Here is an 18,596-nt window from a genome sequence, read left to right on the forward strand (position 1 = left end):
GCCCCTGCTACTGCAGACAGCCTCACCCAGCACCAGCACTCCCCACCCTGACATGCAGCCCCCGCTGCTCACCCCCCCCCCCCCCCAACCCCCGCTGCCCAGACTGATCACGGCTCCCTCCCTCCCCCACCGATCACAGACAGAGTGGCAGCAGGCCCCAATCCCCCATTGGCCCCACCCCCAATTGCCCCCATTGGCCCCGCCCCCTGACACTGCCCAGTGAACGGTGCCAAGGTACCCATTGGGCAGTGCCAGGCTGGCAGTGCCAAGATGCCAGGCTGGCAGTGCCATGATGCCAGGCTGGCATCTTGGCCTCCGCAGGGGGCCTCAATGGCTTCTGGCTCCACCGGTGAGGTCAACACAACTGTTCCCCATACGTGGAGAGCAGGTTTGTTCCTCACCAGAGAGAACCTCTCCCAGCAAGTCCATAAAGGCAAGCGAGCCCAGATGATGAAGCGCCGGATTCACTAAGCATATGTAAAACAACATTTAAATACATTTAAATAAATTATTCAGCCTCTCGCCCATTTCAGGCGAGTGCTGACCATGCTGGAAATCTGGCTCTTGTAAAATCGTGAGAAGCGAGAAATTAGGCATGATCCTGATTTCTTGGCTCTTACATGTTAAATAGAGACATTGGGCGCAATTTTACCAGCTCGCTCTGCCCATCAATGGCAGCGGCCAATATCTCTATTTATGAAGCTCAGCATCTCGTATTCTTTGCTGATTACTCTCTCAATATTTCCTGCCACCTTCAAAGATCTATGCACATGAACACCTCACTTCCTCAGTTCCTGATGCTTTAAAAATGTGCTATTAAGTCTCTCCTTATCTCGTCTGCCAAAATGTATCATTTCACACTCTTCGATTTTAAGTTTCACCTGTCACCCGTATGTCCATTATACTGATTTATCTATGTCCTGTGCAGTCAACTGGTACCATCCTCACTGTCTGCCATGCCTCCAGGTTTCAGGGGAATGATGAGTCTTAATCAGATCTGAACGAAACAACTGTTGTAGGGAAAATGCGGGAATCTATTATTAAGGTGGTTATAGCAGGGTGTGTAGAAAATCCCAATGCAATCAAGCAGAGTCAACACAGTTTTGTGAAAGGGAAATCACATCTGGCTAATTTATTGACGTCCTCTGAGGAAGTAACAAGCAATATGGATAATGGGGAACCTGTGAATGTGCTGTACTTCTTCCACAATGTCCACAGTTGTGCACAATCCAGAAAGTTCCTGGGTAGCATATTGAGACAGAGGCCGCAATTTTACTGTCCCGCCCGCCACGGGAATTGGAGCAGACGACGGGTGGACCATGGAGGGTCCACTGACCTCGGGCAGGATTTTATGGTTTCGGGATGAGCAAGGCCGTAAAACCCCGCCCTGAAATTCAGACTGATTTTGTTCTCCTTCCTCAGTCTGGCTAAAGTCTCCTGTCCTAGCAGAAATCCAGCCAACTCTGCAGCAACTAGGGATCAAAGTGGGGATTTTTCTGATCTGTGAAAGTTCACTGCATGGTACCTTTACCCAGAAGAGCCATCAGGAAAGCCCAGATAAGGCAATTTTTTAAACAAATGAACAAGGCATTATAGGGGGAAATAATCCATAAAGATTGTGGGACTCAATATTTTGTTTTGTGGTCGAATTAAGCCAGCCTTTTCTTTGTTCATTGCAGGGCTTCTCTGATCTCGTACTTGATAAATTCATTGAGACAGGAGTCAATGTCACTGGCTTCCAGCTTGTGAATTATGAGGATCCAATGGTGCAAAAATTCATGCAGAGGTGGACAAAGCTGGATCAGAGGGAGTACCCTGGAACTGCTGCCAGCACATTAAAGGTATGGCCTTGACCCTGAAAAATATTCAACCATCTAGCATTCGGCTGTGCTACAAATTCAATCGAGAGTAGGTCAGATTCCAAAATTAGAACACCTTGGGTATTTCAGGCTGTCTTATTAATGCTTAGAAGATCCACCCTATAAAGTAATTTGGACAGATTTCTAAATCAGTACCAGAAATAAAATCTGTTCAAATTAATTACGATACAACAGCTGCAACATGAATTTATATTGTGCATCTAATGTAGCTTTAGTTAAACTATTACAAGTAATATGGCATATAATCATTAGACAATGATCTCTACTTGGCGGTTCAATTCACAATAATTTGTGAATTATTAAGAGGGATAATACTCTAGGTCGTTCTAGGGATCATACTTGTTGGTGTGTTTCTCCTGTCCATTAAACACTGGCTGACATCAGACTCCCAGTCTTCTGGATCTTCTCCAGACTCTCACTCCACTCTCAGTCTCCATTAATATTTTTAAGGTTCCAGTCATCTCCAGCTTTTTGGTTTTCTATTTCCTTTCTTTATGGTTTTGGCCTCCATTCCTTGGGCAGAATCCTGTTGAGGTGCCAAAGGGTCAGGAGTCCTGCCTGCTGACAGGAAAGTTAGTAAGAGACCCACACTGCCACTCTTTGGGAAGGCCCACTGAACCACATGCCAATCAGGTAGTGATGAGACCAGCAGCATGCCTTCCCCTGCAATCGAGGTGCGGGAGGGCAGTAGTCTCACCTATTGGCAGCTGCCAACCAATCAGAGGCTGGAAGCTCTTGTGCTCAGCAGCATTGCTGGAAAGTTGTGGCTGGAGGCAATGCTAGGATTGCTGGGTCATCCAAGCCACAGGTAAGGAATGTAGGGGGAGATTCACAGGGTGGGGAGTGGCGTGTAGGAGGGTCTGCAGCAAGAGCAGGGGGTGGTATCTATCAGCAGCAGCCCCCCCCCCGCCCTCCCCCCCACCCCCAGCTCTCCCAAAGTCCAGACCCTTGATCTTGATCATAGTATCCCTACATTGCAAGGAAGCCATTCGGTCCATCGAGTCTGCACCGACAACAATCCCACCCACTCCCTCACCCTGTAAATCCACATACTTACCCCAGTAGTCCCCCTGACACTAAGGAGTAATTTAGCATGGCCGATGAACCTAATCCACACATCTTTAGATTGTGGGAGGAAATTGGAGCACCCGGAGGAAACCCACGCAGACACAGGAAGAATCGGCAAACTCCACACAGATAGTGATCCATGTCGGGAACTGAGCCTGGGTCCCTAGTGCTATGAGGCCGCAGAGCTAACCACTGTGCCAATGTGCCATCCCAGAGGCAGTAAGTGCCTCTGATCGAGGGATCCCCACCTACCTCCCCCCCCAAACGGCAGAGGTGACAAGCTAGTTGCACATTTTTACATGCTGTGCATGCCACATTGTGACAGAGCCGCTTGCAGGAAAGTTAATAACCAGCGGTGGCAGGATGACGCCCTTAAGTGGTCATTAATTGACCACCTAAAGGCTCCACTTGGCAGCAGGGTGGGAAGGTCGACCTTGGGGGGGGGGGGGGGGGGGGGCCTTCCAGCCCAGAACGCAATTCTTCTAGTATGCCACTGTCTCTTCCGAAAGGTTCCAATCTCTCCACCAACAAGAGGACAGCTTCCAGCCAAGACTGTATGAAGTGATGGCAACTCATCAAACAGTCAACACATATCAAATTTCCATTTTTTTCTGGGGGCTACAAGACAGGGCTCATTGTTTCTCCTTCCTGCATTGCATTCTGTAACCTCATTATGCTGTTCTACAAAGTACCATTAGATGATGTACCCTGCTATGTGAGAGAATGTTCCACCTTGGGAAATGAGGTTACTGTTATACTCTACTTACTTTGTTACAATCGACTCTGAACTCAGCCTCACTTCAGTCTGTCCCATTGATTCCAAAGTGCAGCAGCATTGTCCCAGCAGCTAATTTTGAGGTCAGAAGACAACATTAAGGGCAGGGCAAATCAATACAACGCAAAAGCGGATGCTGGAAATACTCAGCAGGTCAGGCAGCATCTGTGGAGAAAGAAACAGATCAACACTTCAGAACTGTGACCTTTTGCCAGAACAATTCTGATGAAAGATCAGTGACCTGAAATGTTGGGCCCAATCTTACTGCCTTTGAAAAGTTTCTGAACTTGTGTCAAAATCAGGTCCCAACATAACCTGTGATGCCTATCCACCTGCCTGCGCAATATTATATGAGGCAACCAATTAAGAGGCCACCTCTGGAATCACCATCCAATAAAGGACGGTTGGTGATCAGACCTTCCCAGTGGTAGGACCCACAGCAATGTTCTACTGGCAACAGGGGAAGATAATAGTGAAGTGGCAATATTATTGGAGTAGTGACATCCAGAGGGTCAGGCTAATGCTCTGGGGAGATGGGTTCAAATCCCACCTTGATACTGGTTGAATTTAGATTCTATAGGGCGAATTTTACCATCCCGCCCGCCATGGGAATCGGAGCAGTCGAGGGGCAGACCATGGAAAGATCAGTTGACCTCAGGTGGGATTTTCTGGTTTCGGGGTGAGCATGGCCAGAAAATCCCGCCCAATTAAGCAGGTCTGCAATAGAAAGCTAGTCTCAATAATGATGATGATGAAACTGCCACTGATTATTGTAAAAACCCAATTGTTCACTAATGCCCCTTTAGGGAAAGTAACGTGCTATCCTTACCTGGTCTAGCCTACATGTGACTCCAGACTCTCAGCAATGTGGTTGACTCTTAACTGCCCTCTCCGTACTCCCCCTCCCCCCCACACAGGGTGACTAGCAAAGTGGCTCCTTGAGTAGGATGAATACAGGAGTACTTGGAAGTGCATGATAAAATAGTACTGAGTCAGCACGGCTTCATCAAGGGAAGGTCATGTCTGACAAATCTGTTAGGGTTCTTTGAAGAAGTACCAAGGAAGTTAGATAAAGGAGAACTAGTGGACGTGATTTATTTAGATTTCCAGAAGACCTTTGACAAGGTGCTGCATAGGAGACTGTTAAATAAGTGAAGAGCCCATGGTGTTCAGGGTAAGATCCTAGCATGGATGAGGATTGGCTGACTGGCAGAAAAGTGGGGATAAAGGGCTCTTTTTCAGTGTGGCAGCTGATATCTAGTGGTGCGCCACAGGGGTCGATGCTGGGACCAAACCGTTTCACAATATACATTAACAACTTGGAAGGAGGAACTGGAGGCACTGTTACTAAATTTGCAGATGATGCAAAGTTATGCAGAGAGACAGGTAGTATTGAGGAAGCAGGGGGGCTGCAGACAGGCTAGGAGAGTGGGCAAAGAAGTGGCAGAAGGAATACAATGTGGAAAAGTGTGAGGTTATGCACTTTGGAAGGAGGAATGGAGGCATAGACTATTTTCTAAATGGGGAAATGCTTATGAAATCAGAAGCACAATGGGACTTGGGAGTCCTTGTTTAAGATTCTCTTCAGGTTAACGTGCAGGTTCAGTCGGCAGTTAGGAAGGTAAATGCAATGTTAGCATTCATGTCGAGAGGGCTAGAATACAAGAGCAGGGATGTACTTCTGAGGCTATATCAGGTTCTGGTCAGACCCCATTTGGAGTATTGTGAGCAGTTTTGGGCCCCATATCTAAGAAAGGATGTGCTGGCCTTGGAAAGGGGCCAGAGGAGGTTGAATGATCTCTGGAATGAAGAGCTTGTCATATGATCAACAGTTGAGGACTCTGGATCTGTATTCGTTGGAGTTAAGCAGGCTGAGGGGGGATCTTATTGAAACTTACAGGATACTGCGAGGCCTGAGTAGAGTAGACCTGGAGAGGATATTTCCACTAGTAGGAAAACCTAGAACCGGAGGGCACAATCTCAGACTAAAGGGATGGTCCTTTAAAACTGTAATAACTCCACAGAGGCGAACGTCCCGTCACCAAGTTACTTTACTTACACCATACATCTGTACATGGCCAGCTCTCCAGTTGCTCCCTGCTGAATGCAGGCTGGGAGTCTGACACACAAATAGGGAGCATGAGGCTCCCTGATTTTAACCATCAATTAGGACTCATCAGGTAGCTCTTGTATACCAAAAAAATTAACTAACTCAAATTAACATAGGGACAAAGTAAAAAGGGCAGCTCCCCAAAAGAAGGGGGAACAGCCCGAAACAAAAATTAAATCACAAAGGAAACTTAAAACATCAAATTAAAATGTGATTACAGGGGTTTATAATACACCCCAGCCCCTGCAGTGCCCAGCGGGCGCAGAAGGTGTCAACTGCGCCCGTGGACACCGCATGCTCCCTCTCCAGGACACCTGCCCGCGAATATAGCTGCGATAGAGGGGCAGACAATCGGGATGGATGACCCCGTCCATCAACCGCTGCCTGGACCTATTGATGGCACGCCTCGCCAGGCCCAGGAGCAGGTTCACGAGGAGGTCGTCTTCCCAACCCGCCCCTCTCCACACCAGGCGCCCAGAGATCAGGAGCGTGGGGCTGAAGTGCAAACAAAATATCAGTAAAAGGTTTTTCAGGAAACTGAAAAGGGTGTGCAACCTAAGACATAAAACGTAGACATGGTCCACTGATTCCACAAGACCACAAAAATGCAAGCTTGGGAGCCCGTGAACCAAAGGAACCTACGGTTGTACAGGAAGGACTCATCAGGTATCTCTTTTCATACCAACCAAATAAACAAACTCAAATTAACTTAGGGAAGGACTCATCAGGTAGTTCATACTCTAGCAGGCCAACCTCATTAACCTGGCTGAAGTCATCACAAAAACAGACCTAAGGAGAATTCTTTTCAGCCAGAGTGGTGAATCTGTGGAACTCTTTACCACAGAAGGCTGTGGAGGCCAGGTCATTGAGTGTCTTTAAGACAGAGATAGATAGGTTCTTGATTAATAAGGAGATCAGGAGTTATTGGCAAGAGAATGGGGATAAGAAAAGTGTCAGTCATGATTGAATGGCGGGGCAGACTTGATGGGTCGAGTGGCCTAATTCTGCTCCTATGTCTTATGGTCTGAAGGTCTTATGGACTCACTGTCCACGAAAGCACTCCCCTCTCCCTGCCCCCCACCTCTCGTCACCCACCACCATCTGCTGCAGGGAAGTCATCTCCAGAGACCTCTTGAACTTTGTCCAAATCATGGGGCCTGTCCGGTAACAGTAAGATCCAGGTGCCAGTTAATGGCCGCCAATAAGCTACCACCCACTGCCAAGTAGGTAGCCACTTCCATTACTCACCCTTGTCTGGCAAGGATGCCCGGATACAGAAACCCATCACTGACACCACCCTTTTGTATTTCCTGCCAGTCACACTTCAAGCTTTCTCTTTGGGTCTCTTAAGATATTGCCGTTAGCTCTCTTTCTCTCTCCAAAGATACTGCCGGACCTGCTGAGTATTTCCAGAATTCTTCTGTTTTTACAGCAGTAAGAACATCCTCTTTGCTCTGATGTTAAGATTCCATCATTCACTTTGAAAGTTTCCAAGAGTTTGGAAGAAGTAGAATGATCGGAATTACAGCAGAAAAGGAAGCCATGCAGCCCACATCATCCATGCTATTGCTGCCCATTTGTGAAACGTGTTTCTTGTCAGACTGGAGGTAAACAGTGACTGGCAAATAATGAAAGCAGCATGATATGACCTCGAGGTAGATTCTAACACCACTTGTACTCTCATGTGTTTATGTCTGCATATCAAGAAAAGACACCATAGTACAGCTATCTTTTACATCAATGCACCCAATGTGAAGTGCTGTACGACTGCAGTTTGAGGTAAGTATTGTCAAGAAGAAACATTTCTGCCTGTCAGTGTGGAAGTGGAATGAGGAAATGGCATTCTGATTGACTGCATATCGGTTAAAAAGACCTCTGTGACTCAAACCATCGATTTCCTGCTGATCAAAGATTGCTTAATAGAAAACATGAAAACTTAAACATAGAAAATTGTGCCTAAAATGTAAAGTCTAAAATGTGAATGATCTGCTATCAATAGACCTATTATTGTCTGACCCAGCTGCCTGGAATAAACTATTGCCCACAGGAGGGCTCGCAACGTGGGCTAATGTTGGGTGGATGCCAGTCCCTCTCATCCATGCAGAGATTTACACGCATACCCACACAAACCCACCCCACACACACTACCCTGCAGACACACCACACCCCCCCACACACACACACACACAACCCCTCCTACACACTCCACCCATGTTACCCCCCCCCCCCCCACACACACACACACCACAACCCCACTCATACCAGACTCCTCACATACACCACCCCCACACCTGGCCCCCCGCACAACCCCAACCCCTGCACACACCACATCCCAGACACACACACACCCTCCCACACACCCCCCCCCACACACACTACCCTCCACACAGACCACACCCCGACAACCCCCATACACACCACACCCCCCGCTAACAATCACACACACACACCCCCTCCCACACAAGCACCCCACACACATCACACCCCCCCACACACACACTGTGTCCCACACAGACCACACCCCCACACATACCAGACTCCCCACAAACACTGCACCCTCCCACACAACCCACCCCTCTCACAAGCCCATCCCCTGCACCCACCACATCCCACACACACATTATTCCCACAGACAAACACACACATCCCCCATCACACCCACATCAGGGAGGCGATGGCCCAGTGGTATTATCACTAGACTATTAATCCAGAAACTCCGCCAATGTTCTGGGGACCCGGGTTCAAATCCCACCACAGCAGATGGTAGAATTTGAATTCATCAAAAAATATCTGGAATTAAGAATCTACTGTTGACCATTGTCGATTGTCAGGAAAAACCCACCTGTTTCACTAATGCCCTTTAGGGAAGGAAATCAGCCATCTTTACCTGGTCAGCCTTCCATGTGACTCCAGTGCCACAGCAATGTAGTTGAAGCTCAACGGCCCTCGGGAAACTGGGAATGGGCAATAAATGTTGGCCAGCCATCGATGCCCATGTCCCTCAAACAAATAAAAAAATCACACACAAAATTATTATAATCTCTTCCATTGTTATGGTTTATTTGTGATTGACTGTTTTATCTATTGCTCAAAATCAATAAGAGTCTTGCAATATTGAGGCCAAGCTTTCACAATTTTAATAAGTATGAAATATTTAAGGTGACACGGTGGCACAGTGGTTAGCACTGCTGCTTCACAGTGTCAGGGACCAGGGTTCAATTCCAGCCTCGGGTCTTTGTCTGTGTGGAGTTTGCATGTTCTTCCCGTATCTGCGTGGGTTGCCTCCGGGTGCTCCAGTTTCCTCCTACAGTGCAAAGATGTGAAGGTTAGGTTGATTGGCCGTGCTAAATTGCACCTTAGTGTCCCAAGATGTGTACATTAGATGGATTATTATTATTATTTATTCATCACAAGTGGGCTTACATTAACATTGCAATGAAGTTACTGTGAAAATCCCCTAGTCGCCGCATTCCGGTACCTATTTGGGTACACTGAGGGAGAATGGGAAATGTGTGGTTATTGGGATAGGGTAGGGAGAAAGGGCCTGTATAAGTTACTCTGTCAGAGAGTCGGTGCAGACTCGATGGCCCAAATAGCCTTCTTCTGCATTGTAGTGGTTCTGTGATATGCAGTAGTGTCCGGCATACACTTAGAATATTCACAATGCCTGGTTGCTGGGGACTCGAAACATTTTATAATTCTAATCTCAGGATTTAAATTGGTCGATTTATTTTGACTCCAAATCCTCATTACAAGTTGCAAATTTTTTATTTTTCTCTTACCCCTCCCAGACAATGTGCTCGTATCTATCCTGCATTATTACATAAAACAGCAAAAACAACTCCATTCAAAGACAAATTAATTGAATCTGTACCTTGTCCATGACTTCAGTGTATGCCAACTAGATCTTCTTTCACTGGACTACTGAGACCACTATAGTCCTTTATTTTGTTACCTTAACATGAATCTCTCTCATGTTACATATAATTATTATTCTACCAAGTGAAACTTTTAATTAATGCTGTCTGTTTTTGATTTTGTGAACGGTTCAGCTCTTTAATGTAGAATCATCGGCTGGTGTTAAAAAAACTCCTCCAAAGTTTCATATTGACGAACATTATTATAGAAAGTGTCTTCACAATCGGTGCTATCCCATTAAAGTTTGCATTGCGGCACAGAACACAAGCCAGACAGCTCCGTGGTTGGATTAAGGTTCATTAGCAGTGGGACTGAGGCAAATCACCAGTATTTGTCCTGAGGGTCATCCATTTCATTTTCCTTTAAAATGTCCAACGTTGACTGAACTGAAGGAGTCAAACATTTCCATGTCCCACTACCTCATGGTTTTCTGGTATCTCATCCAGTATGTTATCTACTGATTTATTTTTGAAAGACCTTTTACCCACTGCCAGAGTCATATGGGCATATGCAAAAACTCATTCATGTTGCAGTGATACTGCCTATGCTGGAAATCTGAAATAAAAATCAGAAAATGCTGGAAATACTCAGCCGGTCAGACAGCATCTCTGGAAAGAGAAACAGAGTTAACTTTTCAGGTTGATTATCTTACATCAGTTCGAGGTTCCAAGGGGGTGGGGGTTGATCAGGCACCTTATGGAGGGGTGGGCTATGAGTTGCGAGAGACTGGTGGGTGGTGGGCGGACAAAGTGGGGTCCCATCTTGTGAAGGGTGCCCACAAAGGAGGTGCTCTCTCCATCCCCTTCACCCCATCTGCACTGGAAGAGCTGTTGAGCAATGTTTGCTTGCTTCTGCCCTCCTCCTCAGACCAAAGAATAGTGACAGAGATCAAATAAAGATCTTAAGTGCCAGTTATCTGTCCATTTCCGGGTCTTAATAGGCGTAATGGGGGCATGTGAGTTGTCTAATGCCTACCTATCCTCCCATAATATAGGACACAGATCAGGAGTGAGCAGAAAGGCAGGTTCATTTCTCCCCATTATTTTGAGTCATATTGTCCTGTGTCCCTCAGTCTTCTGAGAATTCCCAAACCGACTTTCAGCAGCAAGACCCACTTCAGTGATTCCTTCTCCTGGTCTGGCCAGGAAAAATTGTCCTTAAATCTATGCAGGTTTTGTCTCTTCATCACGAGGACGTGCTCCCACCAGCATTCTGCCTGGTATGCAATACAGCACAGCCTTTTCTTCTGAAATCTACAACAGCATCTCTTTCCATCTGTGGCCAGGGTTTCTCAAAGAGACTGTCTGAGAACCTGTGGGCGGAATTTTACCTGTATGAGTTTCGTACAATCCCGCCCGAAGCCAATGCCATTCTCCGAGCCTCATCCGCCCCCAGAATCGAAACCTGATTTTCCGAGATTTGATATTGGCCCCCTGTTCTCATGGTAACCAGGCTACACAGTCTTTCCATTGGACAGAACTAGCAGCAGGTCACATGATCCTTTTCCTTACTCCCATTTTACCTTGAATTAAAGAGGCAATTTAAAACATAACCATCTTGTAACACCCAGCTGTCTACCAGTTATTTTTTTTAAAATCCGTTGATATAGATCTTCAAAATTTCAATTTATTCAGAATTCATAGTATTTTTGGAGAACAATTTTCACTGTATGCGATCCCAGTTTGACACTTGAGATTTTTACCATTAAATCAATTTCCTTAACCAATTAAATTGCAGTGAACTTCATAAATAAATTATGCAATATCTCCAACTCTATAATAGTATATTATTTTACAGGTAGTGGCTTGAAACTTGCTTAGAGTAACATGAGGCCAACAGATCTGAACTACAGCGTCAGTTCAGTATTACACTCCTGCCGCTTATACATAGCTTGACATCGTTTACAGGGAAGTTAGCTTTGTGCCGATATTAACAGGAGTTTTGAAAGATTCCAGGTAGTCCAAATGTTTTATCTTTATTTCATGCCAGCTACAGTTGTATCACACTAAGATAAGGGCAAAATACTGCGGATGCTGGCATCTGAAACAAAGTAAGAGTTTTAACAATACCAGGTTAAAGTCCAACAGGTTTATTTGGTAGCAAATACCATTAGCTTTTGGAGCGCTGCTCCTTCGTCAGATGGAGTGGAAATCTGCTCTCAAACAGGGCACAGAGACACAAAATCAAGTTACAGAATACTGATTAGAATGCGAATCTCTACAGCCAACCAGGTCTTAAAGATACAGACAATGTGAGTGGAGGGAGCATTAAGCACAGGTTAAAGAGATGTGTATTGTCTCCAGACAGGACAGCCAGTGAGATTCTGCAAGTCCAGGAGGCAAGCTGTGGGGGTTACTGAGAGTGTGACATAAACCCAAGATCCCAGTTTAGGCCGTCCTCATGTGTGCGGAACTTGGCTATCAATTTCTGCTCAGCGACTCTGCGCTGTCGTGTGTCGCGAAGGCCGCCTTGGTGAATGCTTACCCGAAGATCAGAGGCTGAATGCCCGTGACCGCTGAAGTGCTCCCCCACAGGAAGAGAACAGTCTTTCCTGGTGATTGTCGAGCGGTGTCCGAGCAGGAAAGGATGTCCCGAGGCATGGTACATTGGGGAAACCATGCAGACGCTACGACAACGGATGAATGAACACCGCTTGACAATCAGCAGGCAAGACTGTTCTCTTCCTGTGGGGGAGCACTTCAGCGGTCACGGGCATTCAGCCTCTGATCTTCGGGCTTCACTGCGTTGGGCTTCACTGGAACATTACAACAGGCCAAGGACGGACATGTGGACAGGAGAGCTGGATGGGGTGTTGAAATGGCAAGGGACAGGAAGGTCTGGGTGCTGCTTGTGGATGGGCCTCATGTTACAGACCGTTATGTTACAGACCGTTATATTACAGACTGTTATATTACAGACAGTATGAAGTGACTTTGGACTACCTGGAGGTTTTTTGTGATACATCTCTAAATATGGTTTGGCAATTTCACCTGGAACTCTAACAGAGATACAGCCAATGCAAAAGAAAGTTGCATAAATAATAATGCAAGTTGTGCCACAACCTGAGCTTTTCCAGCTTGAACCTGCCTGTGTTTGCAGTGATGATTAAACTCTTCATGTAACTACTCTGCTGGTAATGTGAGATCGAGTGAATCCGTTTATTTCATTTTATTTTGCCTCGTAAATTTAATTATACCTCCCTTGCTACAACTTTCAATTGTTCTGTGCTAGGGGTGGCCAACATTTCACCATTTAAATTCTCTTGCTGAACAAACATCTCTGCATCAAGTATTGCCATTTTCTTAATGTTAGGGAAAAAGGATTTGCTGTGGTAAGTTACTGGGGCCGATTTTACCAAATCGGGACTAAGTGCCGGGCCCGGTCATCAACGGATCCGCGCCCAGCAGCCGCGCTCCAGCGCGCCCATACGCCTTTTTTCGGCGCCGGTCTATTGGGCGGAGCTTAGCGCTGTTGGAGCGGCCGGAGCTCCAACTGCACATGCGCAGTTCGGAACAGACCGCAGGCAGCGCGCCTGGGCGCGAAAGGCAAAGCAGCACAGACAGCAGAGAGGATGAAAGGAATTCCCTTTGGAGGATAATGTCCACGTTATAATCACAGGAACTAAAAACCTGACAGTCCAAAATCTGGGATAATATTACAGGGATGGGGGATATACATTTTGAAATATTATCCCAGATTTTGGACTGTCAGGTTTTTAGTTCCTGTGATTTTGACATTATCCTCCAAAGGGAATTCCTTTCATCCTCTCTGCTGCCTGTGCTGCTTTGCCTTTCCCTGGGGGGGGGGGGAGAGGGGATGGAGAAGGGGAGTAACGTGTCTGCCCCTGGGGGGGAAGGGGAGTGACGTGTCTCCCCTGGGGGAGGGGGAATCCCTCCTCCGATCTCTCCTCTGGTGGGGAGGAGGGATTGGCCGCAGACTAGCAGCACCGCCCCCCCCCCCCCCCAGGGAAAGGCAGAGCAAGGCCAGGAACATGCAGGAGGTTGTCAACGGACTGCAGAACGGAAGGATGGTGGAGGGAGACCAGCGATCAAGCTAGGTCGGGAGTGTGCTTCCCAGGGGGGTCCGATCCCGGGGGGGGGGGGGGGGGGGATCTGCTGGCGGGGCCTGCCTCCCAGGGAGGTCCGATCCGATCGGTGGCTGGGGGGGGGGGGGGGGGGGGCTGCTGGGGTGGGTCGCAGGGGGATTGGCTTCGGCGGTTCCCCTGCTGAATTGGAGTCCCATTCGGACTTTTATTTAGCAGGTCATTTAATGCGCTGACGCAAAATGGGCCACAACCTGGTAAAGTCGGATTCGTCGGTAAAGTTGGGCGCGAGCTTCATTAAGTCGATTTAAATGCATGCAAATGCATTTAAATCGTCGCGCCGGCCGATTCGGGTGCGTGCCAGACCCGCGCCCGGATCGGGGCTCGGTAAAGGCACGATCTGCCATGAGGATTGGAGGATAGCTAATGAGGTCCCGTTATTTAAGAAGGGTAGGAAGGATAACCTGGGTAATTATAGGCCGGTGAGCTTGACGTCCGTGGTGGGGAAGTTGTTGGAGAAGATTCTTAGAGATAGGATGTATGCGCATTTAGAAAGGAATAAACTAATTAACAATAGTCAGCATGGTTTTGTGAGAGGGAGGTCATGCCTCACTAACCTGGTGGAGTTTTTTGAAGAAGTGACTAGAATGGTTGACGAGGGAAGGGCCGTGGGTGTCGTCTATATGGACTTTAGTAAAGCGTTTGACAAAGTCCCTCATGGTAGGCTGGTGCAAAAGGTTGGATCTCATGGGATAAAGGGGGAGGTGGCTAGATGGGTGGAGAACTGGCTTGGTCACAGAAGACAGAGGGTGGTAGTGGAAGGGTCTTTTTCCGGCTGGAGGCCTGTGACCAGTGGTGCTCCGCAGGGCTCTGTATTGGGACCTCTGCTGTTTGTGGTTTATATAAACGATCTGGAAGAAGGTGTAACTGGGGTGATCAGTAAGTTTGCGGACGACACAAAATTGGCAAGACTTGCAGATAGTGAGGAGCATTGTCAGAGGCTACAGAAGGATATAGATAGGCTGGAAATTTGGGCAAAGAAATGGCAGATGGAGTTCAATCCTGATAAATGCGAAGTGATGCATTTTGGTAGAACTAATGTAGGGAGGAGCTATACGATAAATGGCAGAACCATAAAGGGTGTAGATACGCAGAGGGACCTGGGTGTGCTAGTCCACAGATCCTTGAAGGTGACGTCACAGGTGGAGAAGGTGGTGAAGAAGGCATATGGCATGCTTGCCTTTATAGGACGGGGCATAGAGTATAAAAGTTGGGGTCTGATGTTGCAGATGTATAGAACGTTGGTTCGGCCGCATTTGGAATACTGCGTCCAGTTCTGGTAGCCACACTACCAGAAGGACGTGGAGGCTTTGGAGAGAGTACAGAGGAGGTTTACCAGGATGTTGCCTGGTATGGAGGGGCTTAGTTATGAGGAGAGATTGGGTAAACTGGGGTTGTTCTCCCTGGAAAGACGGAGGATGAGGGGAGACTTAATAGAGGTGTATAAAATTATGAAAGGCATAGATAGGGTGAACGGTGGGAAGCTTTTCCCCAGGTCGGTGGTGACGTTCACGAGGGGTCATAGGTTCAAGGTGAAGGGGGGGAGGTTTAACACAGATATCAGAAGGACATATTGATGCGCGTCAATAAGCACATGGAATCAAGGCTTCGGTATTGAAGGCTTTAATAAAGTAACAAGGGAACTACTAACACGAATACACCAGTTCAGACTGAAGGGGTCCTGCCGGAGCAGGGGGTCTTATACCCTGCCACCGGAGGCGGGACCCCACTGGAATGTGCCACGATAACTCTCATAACAGGTAAACACCCTAACCCAACAACATAGTACAACCCCCACAGTAATAACACCCTAGCCCAACAGTAACATGGTAACAAACCCCAGTGGTGAACCAACGATGGTTCACCACATTCACCCCTCCTTTAAGAACAAAAGGTGGCGGGGTGGACGAAAAACAGGTCATATAACAGACAATAACAGAAAAGTCACAGGATTCACAAGTCCAGACGGTCTGGAGGACCGCACCGACGCTGCGATCTCCTCAACACCGGTTGCGAAACCGGAGCAGGTGCCGATCTCTTCAACACCGGTTGCGAAAACGGAGCAGGTGCTTGTGGTGGCGCTCTTAAAGTAACGTCTGGCTGTCCCCTCAAGGACTCCCGGGCCGGCCGGCCCTGGTGAGGCGATGGTGCAGGGGATCCTGGAACGTTTGGTGGTAGTGGTGGTGGTGATGATGATGGTGGCGCCGATCTCCGAGTCTCAGGCAAGCTGTACATGGGAGTAAAAGTGTTATGCACTGGTCCCGGTGCTGACCGCGCCACGTCTGGGGAAGTAATGAGGAGTAGTGGATTTGTGACTGGGGGAATAGGAGCGACAGGGGTTGCTACGTCCCCTGCGGGCGCCAGGTCTCTAATGGAGACAGTGTCCTCTCGCCCGTCAGGATATGCCACATAGGCATACTGAGGGTTGGCGTGGAGGAGTTGGACCGGTTCGACCAAGGGGTCGGACTTGCGAGCCCTCACATGGCGCCGCAGAAGGACGGGTCCTGGGTACGTCAACCAGGCTGGCAATGAGGTCCCCGAGGACGACTTCCGAGGGAATGAGAACATCCTCTCGTGGGGAGTGGCATTGGTTGCCGTACACAGGAGGGAGCGGATAGCATGGAGCGCATTTGGAAGGACCTCCTGCCAACGGGAGACTGGAAGGCCCCTGGATTTCAGTGCCAGTAGGACAGCCTTCCAGACTGTAGCATTCTCCCTTTCCACCTGTCCGTTACCCCTAGGGTTGTAGCTCGTGGTTCTACTAGAGGCAATCCCGAATGAGAGCAGGAATTGCCTCAAGTCGTTGCTCATGAACGACGAGCCCCTGTCGCTATGAATGTAGCAGGGGTACCCGAACAGGGTAAAAAGTTCACTGAAAACCTTGATGACGGTGGCAGTTGACGTGTCCGCACAGGGGGAAACAAACGGAAACCGGGAATACTCGTCTATTATATTGAGAAAATAGACATTCCGGTCCGTTGAGGGAAGGGGGCCCTTAAAATCCACACTCAGCCTCTCAAAAGGGCGAGTGGCCTTGACCAATTGTGCCCGGTCTGGTCGATAAAAGTGTGGTTTGCATTCTGCGCAAATCCGACAGCTTCTAGTTACTGACCTGACATCCTCCACCGAGTAGGGCAGGTTGCGGGCTTTGATGAAGTGGTAGAGTCTGGTGACTCCAGGATGACACAGATCATTGTGGAGAGCCTTCAAGCGGTCCTCCTGCATGATGGCGCATGTTCCGCGCGAGAGGGCATCCGAGGGCTCATTGAGCTTCCCTGGACGATACATAATATCGTAATTATAGGTGGAGAGCTCAATTCTCCACCGCAAGATCTTATCGTTCTTGATCTTGCCCCTCTGCGTGTTACTGAACATAAACGCCACGGATCGTTGATCCGTGATCAGGGTGAACTGCTTACCTGCCAGGTAATGGCGCCAGGACTTAAGGTCTATGGTAGAAAACACTCGGTACTGCGCAATCTGATTGACCATATCAGAAATGCGCGGGAGAGGATACGCATCCAGCTGCGTATAACGGTTAATGGTCTGACTATAGTTGATGACCATCCGAGGTTTGTTCCCGCTTTTGACTACCACGACCTGCGCTCTCCACGGACTAGCACTGGCCTGTATGATCCCTTCCTTGAGGAGCCGCTGAACCTCAGATCTAATAAAGATCCGGTCCTCAGCGCTGTAACGCCTACTTTTAGTAGCGATGGGCTTGCAGCCTGGTACCAGATTTTTAAAAAGGGATGGTGTCGTGATCTTCAGGGTGGATAAATTGCACGTGGGGCGCTTTGGGCAATTTGGAGGCTGCGGCTGGTTCCCTACTGCCAGTGAAGGGAGTGGCCCACCGTACTGTAGGATCACACTCCTCATGTGGGCCATAAAGTTTAGTCCGAGGAGAATTGGCGCGCAAAGGTGAGGTAGCACAAGGAGCCTGTATTGCTCGTAAACTGTGCTCTGTACCTCAAGAGTTACCATACATCGTCCTTGGATCGGTACAGACCGGGACTGTGATGCCATGGAAATTGTCTGTTTGGCAGGGAGAACCCGGAGTCCACACCTTTTAGCAGTTTCAGGGTGTATGAAACTTTCGGTGCTCCCACTGTCAAACAGACAATTCACAGTTCTGCCACTAACCTTTACCTCCATCATAGAATGTTCCAGTCTGTAATGCCTGGTCTGATCCAGAGAGATCGACGCCACCGTTGGCCCCTGGGCGTCACTGCATGCTGCCGATGTGGATGCTGAGGACCCCTGCTGGTCGCTCCTAGTCGTCGTGGACCATGATGGCCGCCCCCATGGATCGCACGTGGGCGAGGGCGCCAAGCGCAGCGACTCCTGGTGGTCTTCCTCCTCCTCTGTCTGCCACGATGGCGCCGTCCTGAGATCGCACGTGGTCGGACCTCGTGGGTACTGCGACGCCGAAAGAGATGGTCTCCGTTCTGGAGGGTTACAAGCTGCACTGCCGTTTTTAGGTTTGGACCTGCAGACTTTGCCGTAGTGGCCTTTTTTACCGCACTGGCTGCAGATTGCCGTTCTTGCCGGACACTGTTGCCGTGGATGCTTGGCCCCTCCACAAAAATAGCATCGCTGGCCACCTGGAGCTGCCGCCGTCGTCGAATCGGTCTGGGAGCACGGGTTTGCGGGGCGAGGAGGGAGCAGAGCTTGCTCCAACCACGTTGACTGCACGTGGTCCTCGGGGTACAGCGCCAAGCTCTTCGACGCCGCCTCCAACCT

The 18,596-nt window shown here is 48.5% G+C and overlaps 1 protein-coding gene across 1 annotated transcript in view; it reads left to right on the top strand.

Annotated features, from left to right (window-relative positions):
- Window positions 1–18,596, top strand: part of LOC144492349 (glutamate receptor 3-like) — a 400,257-nt gene that overhangs the window by 180,851 nt on the left and 200,810 nt on the right. The window contains exon 6 of the mRNA XM_078210344.1: window positions 1,680–1,841. Coding sequence (XP_078066470.1) covers window positions 1,680–1,841 — 162 coding nt within the window. The remainder of the gene's footprint in view (window positions 1–1,679; window positions 1,842–18,596) is intronic.

The sequence above is a fragment of the Mustelus asterias genome, chromosome 4 (assembly GCF_964213995.1).
Source record: "Mustelus asterias chromosome 4, sMusAst1.hap1.1, whole genome shotgun sequence".
Lineage (NCBI taxonomy): Eukaryota > Metazoa > Chordata > Chondrichthyes > Carcharhiniformes > Triakidae > Mustelus > Mustelus asterias.